The 14792-nt window shown below is 38.8% G+C and overlaps 1 protein-coding gene across 1 annotated transcript in view; it reads left to right on the top strand.

Annotated features, from left to right (window-relative positions):
- Positions 1-14792, top strand: part of LOC127926499 (probable JmjC domain-containing histone demethylation protein 2C) — a gene marked incomplete at its 5' end in the record, with an annotated part of 29063 nt that overhangs the window by 13690 nt on the left and 581 nt on the right. Inside the window, one exon of the mRNA XM_052511878.1 lies at positions 444-732. Coding sequence (XP_052367838.1) covers positions 444-732 — 289 coding nt within the window. The remainder of the gene's footprint in view (positions 1-443; positions 733-14792) is intronic.

Below are 14792 nucleotides of genomic sequence, written 5' to 3'. Positions count from 1 at the left end.
AGACAGCAGGGTAATAGTACCGTAGCACTAAGTCAGACAGCAGGGTAATAGTACCGTAGCACTAAGTCAGACAGCAGGGTAATAGTACCGTAGCACTAAGTCAGACAGCAGGGTAATAGTACCGTAGCACTAAGTCAGACAGCAGGGTAATAGTACCGTAGCACTAAGTCAGACAGCAGGGTAATAGTACCGTAGCACTAAGTCAGACAGCAGGGTAATAGTACCGTAGCACTAAGTCAGGCAGCAGGGTAATAGTACCGTAGCACTAAGTCAGACAGCAGGGTAATAGTACCGTAGCACTAAGTCAGGCATCCTGAAACACCTCTCTCTCTGTCCTCCTGTCTCTAACCAACTCCATCCTCGGTGTGTCTGTTCTCTCTCTGTCCTCCTGTCTCTAACCAACTCCATCCTTGGTGTGTCTGTTCTCTCGTCATCCTCTACAGGGTCACTACACCCGCGCCCAAGCCAACAGCCCCAGACCAGTCATGAACTCCTCTGGCGGGGCAGTGAAGCAGGGGTCAGGGGTCACCACCCAGCAGGGTCAAGGTCAGGGCGGGTCCCAGAGCCAGCACTCCCCTTGCCAGGAACAGACGCAGCACCGCGGACCTGGCTTCTCCAGGAGGAAGGGATCTGACAGCAGTGTCCCTGATGATGACTTCAAGGGAGACAACGTGGACTGTAACGAGAGAGCAGGGAGAGGAGGTGAGGATGATGGGGAAGATAGAACAAGAGGTGAGGAGATCGTGGACGCTGGAGGAATTTCACCTGTTTTACTTCATGTACTGTGTGGTCAAGCTGTTCCATTGACCTGAGATGAGTAGAGCTCTGAAAACATTTAGCAGGACACTGCCTTGGGAAAGGTTTGGCAGGACACTGCCTTGGGAAAGGTTTGGCAGGACACTGCCTTGGGAAAGGTTTGGCAGGACACTGCCTTGGGAAAGGTTCAGCAGGACACTGCCTTGGGAAAGCTTTAGCAGGACACTGCCTTGGGAAAGCTCTAGCAGGACACTGCCTTGGGAAAGCTTTGGCAGGACACTGCCTTGGGAAAGGTTCAGCAGGACACTGCCTTGGGAAAGCTTTGGCAGGACACTGCCTTGGGAAAGGTTTGGCAGGACACTGCCTTGGGAAAGCTCTAGCAGGACACTGCCTTGGGAAAGCTCTAGCAGGACACTGCCTTGGGAAAGCTTTAGCAGGACACTGCCTTGGGAAAGCTTTAGCAGGACACTGCCTTGGGAAAGCTCTAGCAGGACACTGCCTTGGGAAAGCTTTGGCAGGACACTGCCTTGGGAAAGGTTCAGCAGGACACTGCCTTGGGAAAGCTTTGGCAGGACACTGCCTTGGGAAAGCTTTAGCAGGACACTGCCTTGGGAAAGCTTTGGCAGGACACTGCCTTGGGAAAGCTCTAGCAGGACACTGCCTTGGGAAAGCTTTGGCAGGACACTGCCTTGGGAAAGGTTCAGCAGGACACTGCCTTGGGAAAGCTTTAGCAGGACACTGCCTTGGGAAAGCTTTAGCAGGACACTGCCTTGGGAAAGCTTTGGCAGGACACTGCCTTGGGAAAGCTCTAGCAGGACACTGCCTTGGGAAAGCTTTGGCAGGACACTGCCTTGGGAAAGGTTCAGCAGGACACTGCCTTGGGAAAGCTTTAGCAGGACACTGCCTTGGGAAAGCTTTGGCAGGACACTGCCTTGGGAAAGCTTTGGCAGGACACTGCCTTGGGAAAGCTTTAGCAGGACACTGCCTTGGGAAAGCTTTAGCAGGACACTGCCTTGGGAAAGCTTTGGCTTCCCACAATATCTACACACAAAGACACTGGTACTGAGTCAGTGTACAGGGGTCCCGGTACTGCTCTAGGAGCATTACTCCCTGCTCTAGGAGCATTACTCCCTACACTAGTAGCATTATTCCCTGCTCTAGGAGCATTACTCCCTGCTCTAGGAGCATTATTCCCTGCTCTAGGAGCATTACTCCCTGCTCTAGGAGCATTATTCCCTGCTCTAGGAGCATTATTCCCTGCTCTAGGAGCATTATTCCCTGCTCTAGGAGCATTATTCCCTGCTCTAGGAGCATTTCCCTACACTAGGAGCGTTATTCCCTGCTCTAGGAGCGTTATTCCATGCTCTATGAGTGTTATTCCCTGCTCTAGGAGCATTATTCCCTGCTCTAGGAGCGTTATTCCCTGCTCTAGGAGCGTTATTCCATGCTCTATGAGTGTTATTCCATGCTCTAGGAGCGTTATTCCCTGCTCGAGGAGCGTTATTCCCTGCTCTAGTAGCATTACTCCCTACACTAGTAGCATTATTCCCTGCTCTAGGAGCGTTATTCCCTGCTCTAGGAGCATTACTCCCTACACTAGTAGCATTACTCCCTACACTAGTAGCATTATTCCCTGCTCTAGGAGCATTACTCCCTGCTCTAGGAGCATTATTCCCTGCTCTAGGAGCATTATTCCATGCTCTAGGAGCATTATTCCCTGCTCTAAGAGCATTATTCCATGCTCTAGGAGCATTATTCCCTGCTCTAGGAGCATTATTCCCTACACTAGGAGCGTTACTCCCTGCTCTAGGAGCATTACTCCCTGCTCTAGGAGCATTATTCCCTGCTCTAGGAGCATTATTCCCTGCTCTAGGAGCGTTATTCCCTGCTCTAGTAGCATTATTCCCTGCTCTAGGAGCATTATTCCCTGCTCTAGGAGCATTATTCCCTGCTCTAGAAGCATTATTCCCTGCTCTAGTAGCATTATTCCCTGCTCTAGGAGCATTATTCCCTGCTCTAGGAGCGTTATTCCCTGCTCTAGAAGCATTATTCCCTGCTCTAGTAGCATTATTCCCTGCTCTAGGAGCATTATTCCCTGCTCTAGGAGCGTTATTCCCTGCTCTAGTAGCATTATTCCCTGCTCTAGGAGCATTATTCCCTGCTCTAGGAGCATTATTCCCTACACTAGGAGCGTTACTCCCTGCTCTAGGAGCGTTACTCCCTGCTCTAGGAGCATTACTCCCTGCTCTAGGAGCATTATTCCCTGCTCTAGGAGCATTATTCCCTGCTCTAGGAGCGTTATTCCCTGCTCTAGTAGCATTATTCCCTGCTCTAGGAGCATTATTCCCTGCTCTAGTAGCATTATTCCATGCTCTAGGAGCATTATTCCCTGCTCTAGGAGCGTTATTCCCTGCTCTAGTAGCGTTATTCCCTGCTCTAGGAGCATTATTCCCTGCTCTAGGAGCATTATTCCCTGCTCTAGGAGCATTATTCCCTGCTCTAGTAGCATTATTCCCTGCTCTAGGAGCATTATTCCCTGCTCTAGGAGCATTATTCCCTGCTCTAGGAGCATTATTCCCTGCTCTAGTAGCATTATTCCCTGCTCTAGGAGCATTATTCCCTGCTCTAGTAGCATTATTCCCTGCTCTAGGAGCATTATTCCCTGCTCTAGGAGCGTTACTCCCTGCTCTAGTAGCATTATTCCCTGCTCTAGGAGCATTATTCCCTGCTCTAGTAGCATTATTCCCTGCTCTAGGAGCATTATTCCCTGCTCTAGTAGCATTATTCCCTGCTCTAGGAGCGTTATTCCCTGCTCTAGGAGCATTATTCCCTGCTCTAGGAGCGTTACTCCCTGCATTATAATCCTTCTCACCCCCCCTAAAAAGATTTAGATGCACTATTGTAAAGTGGCTGTTCCACTGGATGTCATAAGGTGAATGCACCAATTTGTAAGTCGCTCTGGATAAGAGCGTCTGCTAAATGACTTAAATGTAAATGTAAATGTCTCTAGGAGCATTATTCCCTACACTAGGAGCATTATTCCCTGCTATGGGGGCATTATTCCCTGCTCTAGGAGCATTATTCCCTGCTCTAGGAGCATTACTCCGTACTCTCGGAGCATTACTCCCTGCTCTAGGAACATTACTCCCTTCACTAGGAGCATTACTCCCTGCTCTATGAGCATTACTCCCTCGTCTTGGAGCATTAGTCGCTGCTCTAGGAGCATTACTCTCTGCTCTAGGAGCATTACTCTCTGCTCTAGGAGCATTACACTCTGCTCTGGGAGCATTACTCTCTGCTCTGGGAGCATTACTCTCTGCTCTGGGAGCATTACTCTCTGCTCTGGGAGCATTATTCCCTACTCTAGTAGCATTACTCTCTGCTCTGGTTGCATTATTCCCTACTCTAGTAGCATTATTCCCTACTCTAGTAGCATTATTCCCTACTCTAGTAGCATTACTCTCTGCTCTGGGAGCATTATTCCCTACTCTAGTAGCATTATTCCCTACTCTAGTAGCATTATTCCCTACTCTAGTAGCATTACTCTCTGCTCTGGGAGCATTAGTCCCTACTCTAGTAGCATTACTCTCTGCTCTGGAGCATTATTACCTACTCTAGTAGCATTACTCTCTACTCTGGGAGCATTACTCTCTGCTCTGGGAGCATTATTCCCTACTCTGGTAGCATTACTCTCTACTCTGGGAGGATTATTCCCTACTCTAGTAGCATTACTCTCTGCTCTGGGAGCATTATTCCCTACTCTAGTAGCATTACTCTCTGCTCTGGGAGCATTATTACCTACTCTAGTAGCATTACTCTCTGCTCTGGGAGCATTACTCTCTACTCTAGTAGCATTGCTCTCTGCTCTGGGAGCATTATTCCCTACTCTAGGAACATTATTACCTACTCTAGTAGCATTATTCCCTACTCTAGTAGCATTACTCTCTGCTCTGGGAGCATTATTCCCTCTAGTAGCATTATTCCCTACTCTAGGAGCATTACTCTCTGCTCTGGGAGCATTATTACCTACTCTAGTAGCATTACTCTCTGCTCTGGGAGCATTATTCCCTACTCTAGTAGCATTACTCTCTGATCTGGGAGCATTATTCCCTACTCTAGTAGCATTACTCTCTGCTCTGGGAGCATTATTCCCTACTCTAGTAGCATTACTCTCTGATCTGGGAGCATTATTCCCTACTCTAGTAGCATTACTCTCTGCTCTGGGAGCATTATTCCCTACTCTAGTAGCATTACTCTCTGATCTGGGAGCATTATTACCTACTCTAGTAGCATTACTCTCTGCTCTGGGAGCATTATTCCCTACTCTAGTAGCATTACTCTCTGCTCTGGGAGCATTACTCGCTAAAGTACAGATCAGGTTTTTTTATACATGAAACTTTGAACATCCCACGGAGCACCATTAAATCCATTATTAAACATCTAAATGTCTTGGAATGGCCTAGTCAAAGCCCAGACCTCAATCCAATTGAGAGTCTGCGGTATGACTTAAAGATTGCTGTACACCAGCGGAACCCATCCAACTTGAAGGAGCTGGAGCAGTTTTGCCTTGAAGACTGGGCAAAAATCACAGATGTGCAAAGCTTATGGAGACATATCCCAAGAGACTTGTAGCTGTAATTGCTACAAAAGCGTGCATAACTATTCATCCCCCCCCAAAGTCAGGGGGGTGGGGGGTTAATAGTTATGCACGCTCAAGTTTTCTGATTTTTGTCATATTTCTTGCTTGTTTCATAACAAAAAATATTTGGCGTCTTCAAAGTGGTAGGTATGTTGTGTAAATCAAATGACAAAAAAAAACTATTTTAATTCCAGGTTGTAAGGCAACAAAATAGGAAAAATGCCAAGGGGGGTGAATACTTTCGCAAGTCACTGTATAGTGCACTACTTCAGACCAGGGCTCATAGTGCACTACTTCAGACCAGGGCTCATAGTGCACTACTTCAGACCAGGGCTCATAGTGCACTACTTCAGACCAGGGCTCATAGTGCACTACTTCAGACCAGGGCTCAGAGTGCACTACTTCAGACCAGGGCTCATAGTGCACTACTTCAGACCAGGGCTCATAGTGCACTACTTCAGACCAGGGCTCATAGTGCACTACTTCAGACCAGGGCTCATAGTGCACTACTTCAGACCAGGGCTCATAGTGCACTACTTCAGACCAGGGCTCATAGTGCACTACTTCAGACCAGGGCTCATAGTGCACTACTTCAGACCAGGGCTCATAGTGCACTACTTCAGACCAGGGCTCATAGTGCACTACTTCAGACCAGGGCTCATAGTGCACTACTTCAGACCAGGGCTCATAGTGCACTACTTCAGACCAGGGCTCATAGTGCACTACTTCAGACCAGGGCTCAGAGTGCACTACTTCAGACCAGGGCTCAGAGTGCACTACTTCAGACCAGGGCTCATAGTGCACTACTTCAGACCAGGGCTCATAGTGCACTACTTCAGACCAGGGCTCAGAGTGCACTACTTCAGACCAGGGCTCATAGTGCACTACTTCAGACCAGGGCTCATAGTGCACTACTTCAGACCAGGGCTCATAGTGCACTACTTCAGACCAGGGCTCATAGTGCACTACTTCAGACCAGGGCTCATAGTGCACTACTTCAGACCAGGGCTCATAGTGCACTACTTCAGACCAGGGCTCATAGTGCACTACTTCAGACCAGGGCTCATAGTGCACTACTTCAGACCAGGGCTCATAGTGCACTACTTCATACCAGGGCTCAGAGTGCACTACTTCAGACCAGGGCTCAGAGTGCACTACTTCAGACCAGGGCTCAGAGTGCACTACTTCAGACCAGGGCTCAGAGTGCACTACTTCAGACCAGGGCTCAGAGTGCACTACTTCAGACCAGGGCTCAGAGTGCACTACTTCAGACCAGGGCTCAGAGTGCACTACTTCAGACCAGGGCTCAGAGTGCACTACTTCAGACCAGGGCTCATAGTGCACTACTTCAGACCAGGGCTCATAGTGCACTATGCTCATTACTATGTAAGGAATAGGGTTCCGTTGAGACGCGGTCTAGGACTGATGCTGTGTACTGATGCTGTGTACTGATGCTGTGTACTGATGCTGTACATTCTGCTGCTTGTCATTTAGAATTCTAATATATATCCTCTGATTCATCTCTACAGATAATCTAATATATATCCTCTGATTCATCTCTCAGACTAATCTAATATATATCCTCTGATTCATCTCTCAGACTAATCTAATATATATCCTCTGATTCATCTCTACAGACTAATCTAATATATATTCTCTGATTCATCTCTCAGACTAATCTAATATATATCCTCTGATTCATCTCTCAGACTAATCTAATATATATCCTCTGATTCATCTCTACAGACTAATCTAATATATATCCTCTGATTCATCTCTCAGACTAATCTAATATATATCCTCTGATTCATCTCTCAGACTAATCTAATATATATCCTCTGATTCATCTCTACAGACTAATCTAATATATATCCTCTGATTCATCTCTCCAGACTAATCTAATATATATCCTCTGATTCATATCAGACTAATCTAATATATATCCTCTGATTCATCTCTACAGATAATCTAATATATATCCTCTGATTCATCTCTCAGACTAATCTAATATATATCCTCTGATTCATCTCTCCAGACTAATCTAATATATATCCTCTGATTCATCTCTCAGACTAATCTAATATATATCCTCTGATTCATCTCTACAGACTAATCTAATATATATCCTCTGATTCATCTCTCAGACTATTCTAATATATATCCTCTGATTCATCTCTCAGACTAATCTAATATATATCCTCTGATTCATCTCTCAGACTAATCTAATATATATCCTCTGATTCATCTCTACAGACTAATATAATATATATCCTCTGATTCATCTCTCAGACTAATCTAATATATATCCTCTGATTCATCTCTCAGACTAATCTAATATATATCCTCTGATTCATCTCTCAGACTAATCTAATATATATCCTCTGATTCATCTCTACAGACTAATCTAATATATATCCTCTGATGATTCATCTCTCCAGACTAATCTAATATATATCCTCTGATTCATCTCTACAGACTAATCTAATATATATAATCTGATTCATCTCTCAGACTAATCTCATATATATCCTCTGATTCATCTCTCAGACTAATCTAATATATATCCTCTGATTCATCTCTCAGACTAATCTAATATATATCCTCTGATTCATCTCTCAGACTAATCTAATATATATCCTCTGATTCATCTCTCAGACTAATCTAATATATATCCTCTGATTCATCTCTCAGACTAATCTAATATATATCCTCTGATTCATCTCTCAGACTAATCTAATATATATCCTCTGATTCATCTCTCAGACTAATCTAATATATATCCTCTGATTCATCTCTACAGACTAATCTAATATATATCCTCTGATACATCTCTCAGACTAATCTAATATATATCCTCTGATTCATCTCTCAGACTAATCTAATATATATCCTCTGATTCATCTCTCAGACTAATCTAATATATATCCTCTGATTCATCTCTCAGACTAATCTAATATATATCCTCTGATTCATCTCTACAGACTAATCTAATATATATCCTCTGATACATCTCTCAGACTAATCTAATATATATCCTCTGATTCATCTCTCCAGACTAATCTAATATATATCCTCTGATACATCTCTCAGACTAATCTAATATATATCCTCTGATTCATCTCTCAGACTAATCTAATATATATCCTCTGATTCATCTCTCAGACTAATCTAATATATATCCTCTGATTCATCTCTACAGACTAATCTAATATATATCCTCTGATTCATCTCTCCAGACTAATCTAATATATATCCTCTGATTCATCGCTCCAGACTAATCTAATATATATCCTCTGATTCATCGCTCCAGACTAATCTAATATATATCCTCTGATTCATCTCTACAGATAATCTAATATATATCCTCTGATTCATCTCTCAGACTAATCTAATATATATCCTCTGATTCATCTCTACAGACTAATCTAATATATATCCTCTGATTCATCTCTCCAGACTAATCTAATATATATCCTCTGATTCATCTCTACAGATAATCTAATATATATCCTCTGATTCATCTCTCAGACTAATCTAATATATATCCTCTGATTCATCTCTACAGATAATCTAATATATATCCTCTGATTCATCTCTACAGACTAATCTAATATATATCCTCTGATTCATCTCTACAGACTAATCTAATATATATCCTCTGATTCATCTCTCAGACTAATCTAATATATATCCTCTGATTCATCTCTCAGACTAATCTAATATATATCCTCTGATTCATCAGACTAATCTAATATATATCCTCAGACTAATCTAATATATATCCTCTGATTCATCTCTACAGACTAATCTAATATATATTCTCTGATTCATCTCTCAGACTAATCTAATATATATCCTCTGATTCATCTCTCAGACTAATCTAATATATATCCTCTGATTCATCTCTACAGACTAATCTAATATATATCCTCTGATTCATCTCTCCAGACTAATCTAATATATATCCTCTGATTCATCTCTCAGACTAATCTAATATATATCATCTGATTCATCTCTACAGATAATCTAATATATATCCTCTGATTCATCTCTCAGACTAATCTAATATATATCCTCTGATTCATCTCTCAGACTAATCTAATATATATCCTCTGATTCATCTCTCCAGACTAATCTAATATATATCCTCTGATTCATCTCTACAGATAATCTAATATATATCCTCTGATTCATCTCTCAGACTAATCTAATATATATCCTCTGATTCATCTCTCAGACTAATCTAATATATATCCTCTGATTCATCTCTCAGACTAATCTAATATATATCCTCTGATTCATCTCTCCAGACTAATCTAATATATATCCTCTGATTCATCTCTCAGACTAATCTAATATATATCCTCTGATTCATCTCTACAGACTAATCTAATATATATCCTCTGATTCATCTCTCAGACTAATCTAATATATATCCTCTGATTCATCTCTCAGACTAATCTAATATATATCCTCTGATTCATCTCTACAGACTAATCTAATATATATCCTCTGATTCATCTCTACAGACTAATCTAATATATATCCTCTGATTCATCTCTCCAGACTAATCTAATATATATCCTCTGATTCATCTCTCAGACTAATCTAATATATATCCTCTGATTCATCTCTCCAGACTAATCTAATATATATCCTCTGATTCATCTCTACAGATAATCTAATATATATCCTCTGATTCATCTCTCAGACTAATCTAATATATATCCTCTGATTCATCTCTCAGACTAATCTAATATATATCCTCTGATTCATCTCTCAGACTAATCTAATATATATCCTCTGATTCATCTCTACAGACTAATCTAATATATATCCTCTGATTCATCTCTACAGACTAATCTAATATATATCCTCTGATTCATCTCTCAGACTAATCTAATATATATCCTCTGATTCATCTCTACAGATAATCTAATATATATCCTCTGATTCATCTCTCAGACTAATCTAATATATATCCTCTGATTCATCTCTCAGACTAATCTAATATATATCCTCTGATTCATCTCTCCAGACTAATCTAATATATATCCTCTGATTCATCTCTCAGACTAATCTAATATATATCCTCTGATTCATCTCTACAGACTAATCTAATATATATCCTCTGATTCATCTCTCAGACTAATCTAATATATATCCTCTGATTCATCTCTCAGACTAATCTAATATATATCCTCTGATTCATCTCTCAGACTAATCTAATATATATCCTCTGATTCATCTCTACAGACTAATCTAATATATATCCTCTGATTCATCTCTCCAGACTAATCTAATATATATCCTCTGATTCATCGCTCCAGACTAATCTAATATATATCCTCTGATTCATCTCTACAGATAATCTAATATATATCCTCTGATTCATCTCTCAGACTAATCTAATATATATCCTCTGATTCATCTCTCCAGACTAATCTAATATATATCCTCTGATTCATCTCTCAGACTAATCTAATATATATCCTCTGATTCATCTCTACAGACTAATCTAATATATATCCTCTGATTCATCTCTCAGACTATTCTAATATATATCCTCTGATTCATCTCTCAGACTAATCTAATATATATCCTCTGATTCATCTCTCAGACTAATCTAATATATATCCTCTGATTCATCTCTACAGACTAATATAATATATATCCTCTGATTCATCTCTCAGACTAATCTAATATATATCCTCTGATTCATCTCTCAGACTAATCTAATATATATCCTCTGATTCATCTCTCAGACTAATCTAATATATATCCTCTGATTCATCTCTACAGACTAATCTAATATATATCCTCTGATTCATCTCTCCAGACTAATCTAATATATATCCTCTGATTCATCTCTACAGACTAATCTAATATATATAATCTGATTCATCTCTCAGACTAATCTAATATATATCCTCTGATTCATCTCTCAGACTAATCTAATATATATCCTCTGATTCATCTCTCAGACTAATCTAATATATATCCTCTGATTCATCTCTCAGACTAATCTAATATATATCCTCTGATTCATCTCTCAGACTAATCTAATATATATCCTCTGATTCATCTCTCAGACTAATCTAATATATATCCTCTGATTCATCTCTCAGACTAATCTAATATATATCCTCTGATTCATCTCTCAGACTAATCTAATATATATCCTCTGATTCATCTCTACAGACTAATCTAATATATATCCTCTGATTCATCTCTCCAGACTAATCTAATATATATCCTCTGATTCATCGCTCCAGACTAATCTAATATATATCCTCTGATTAATCTCTACAGATAATCTAATATATATCCTCTGATTCATCTCTCAGACTAATCTAATATATATCCTCTGATTCATCTCTCCAGACTAATCTAATATATATCCTCTGATTCATCTCTCAGACTAATCTAATATATATCCTCTGATTCATCTCTCAGACTAATCTAATATATATCCTCTGATTCATCTCTACAGACTAATCTAATATATATCCTCTGATTCATCTCTCCAGACTAATCTAATATATATCCTCTGATTCATCTCTACAGATAATCTAATATATATCCTCTGATTCATCTCTCAGACTAATCTAATATATATCCTCTGATTCATCTCTACAGATAATCTAATATATATCATCTGATTCATCTCTCCAGACTAATCTAATATATATCCTCTGATTCATCTCTACAGACTAATCTAATATATATCCTCTGATTCATCTCTCAGACTAATCTAATATATATCCTCTGATTCATCTCTCAGACTAATCTAATATATATCCTCTGATTCATCTCTCAGACTAATCTAATATATATCCTCTGATTCATCTCTCAGACTAATCTAATATATATCCTCTGATTCATCTCTACAGACTAATCTAATATATATTCTCTGATTCATCTCTCAGACTAATCTAATATATATCCTCTGATTCATCTCTCAGACTAATCTAATATATATCCTCTGATTCATCTCTACAGACTAATCTAATATATATCCTCTGATTCATCTCTCCAGACTAATCTAATATATATCCTCTGATTCATCTCTACAGATAATCTAATATATATCCTCTGATTCATCTCTCAGACTAATCTAATATATATCATCTGATTCATCTCTACAGATAATCTAATATATATCCTCTGATTCATCTCTCCAGACTAATCTAATATATATCCTCTGATTCATCTCTACAGACTAATCTAATATATATCCTCTGATTCATCTCTCAGACTAATCTAATATATATCCTCTGATTCATCTCTCAGACTAATCTAATATATATCCTCTGATTCATCTCTCAGACTAATCTAATATATATCCTCTGATTCATCTCTCAGACTAATCTAATATATATCCTCTGATTCATCTCTCAGACTAATCTAATATATATCCTCTGATTCATCTCTACAGACTAATCTAATATATATCCTCTGATACATCTCTCAGACTAATCTAATATATATCCTCTGATTCATCTCTCCAGACTAATCTAATATATATCCTCTGATTCATCTCTCAGACTAATCTAATATATATCCTCTGATTCATCTCTCAGACTAATCTAATATATATCCTCTGATTCATCTCTACAGACTAATCTAATATATATCCTCTGATTCATCTCTCCAGACTAATCTAATATATATCCTCTGATTCATCTCTCAGACTAATCTAATATATATCCTCTGATTCATCTCTCAGACTAATCTAATATATATCCTCTGATTCATCTCTCAGACTAATCTAATATATATCCTCTGATTCATATCTCAGACTAATCTAATATATATCCTCTGATTCATCTCTCCAGACTAATATAATATATATCCTCTGATTCATCTCTACAGACTAATATAATATATATCCTCTGATTCATCTCTCAGACTAATCTAATATATATCCTCTGATTCATCTCTCAGACTAATCTAATATATATCCTCTGATTCATCTCTCAGACTAATCTAATATATATCCTCTGATTCATCTCTCAGACTAATCTAATATATATCCTCTGATACATCTCTCAGACTAATCTAATATATATCCTCTGATTCATCTCTCCAGACTAATCTAATATATATCCTCTGATTCATCTCTCAGACTAATCTAATATATATCCTCTGATTCATATCTCAGACTAATCTAATATATATCCTCTGATTCATCTCTCCAGACTAATATAATATATATCCTCTGATTCATCTCTACAGACTAATATAATATATATCCTCTGATTCATCTCTCAGACTAATCTAATATATATCCTCTGATTCATCTCTCAGACTAATCTAATATATATCCTCTGATTCATCTCTCAGACTAATCTAATATATATCCTCTGATTCATATCTCAGACTAATCTAATATATATCCTCTGATTCATCTCTCCAGACTAATATAATATATATCCTCTGATTCATCTCTACAGACTAATATAATATATATCCTCTGATTCATCTCTCAGACTAATCTAATATATATCCTCTGATTCATCTCTCAGACTAATCTAATATATATCCTCTGATTCATCTCTCAGACTAATCTAATATATATCCTCTGATTCATCTCTACAGACTAATCTAATATATATCCTCTGATTCATCTCTCCAGACTAATCTAATATATATCCTCTGATTCATCTCTACAGACTAATCTAATATATATCCTCTGATTCATCTCTCAGACTAATCTAATATATATCCTCTGATTCATCTCTCAGACTAATCTAATATATATCCTCTGATTCATCTCTCAGACTAATCTAATATATATCCTCTGATTCATCTCTCAGACTAATCTAATATATATCCTCTGATTCATCTCTCAGACTAATCTAATATATATCCTCTGATTCATCTCTCCAGACTAATCTAATATATATCCTCTGATTCATCTCTCAGACTAATCTAATATATATCCTCTGATTCATCTCTCAGACTAATCTAATATATATCCTCTGATTCATCTCTCCAGACTAATCTAATATATATCCTCTGATTCATCTCTACAGACTAATCTAATATATATCCTCTGATTCATCTCTACAGACTAATCTAATATATATCCTCTGATTCATCTCTCAGACTAATCTAATATATATCCTCTGATTCATCTCTCAGACTAATCTAATATATATCCTCTGATTAATCTCTCCAGACTAATCTAATATATATCCTCTGATTCATCTCTCCAGACTAATCTAATATATATCCTCTGATTCATCTCTCAGACTAATCTAATATATATCCTCTGATTAATCTCTCCAGACTAATCTAATATATATCCTCTGATTCATCTCTCCAGACTAATCTAATATATATCCTCTGATTCATCTCTCAGACTAATCTAATATATATCCTCTGATTCATC

This window comes from Oncorhynchus keta, unplaced genomic scaffold, assembly GCF_023373465.1.
Source record: "Oncorhynchus keta strain PuntledgeMale-10-30-2019 unplaced genomic scaffold, Oket_V2 Un_contig_7653_pilon_pilon, whole genome shotgun sequence".
Classification (NCBI taxonomy): Eukaryota; Metazoa; Chordata; class Actinopteri; order Salmoniformes; family Salmonidae; genus Oncorhynchus; species Oncorhynchus keta.
The sequence above is the reverse complement of the archived record's forward strand: the minus strand, read 5'-3'. Positions and strand labels throughout refer to the sequence as shown.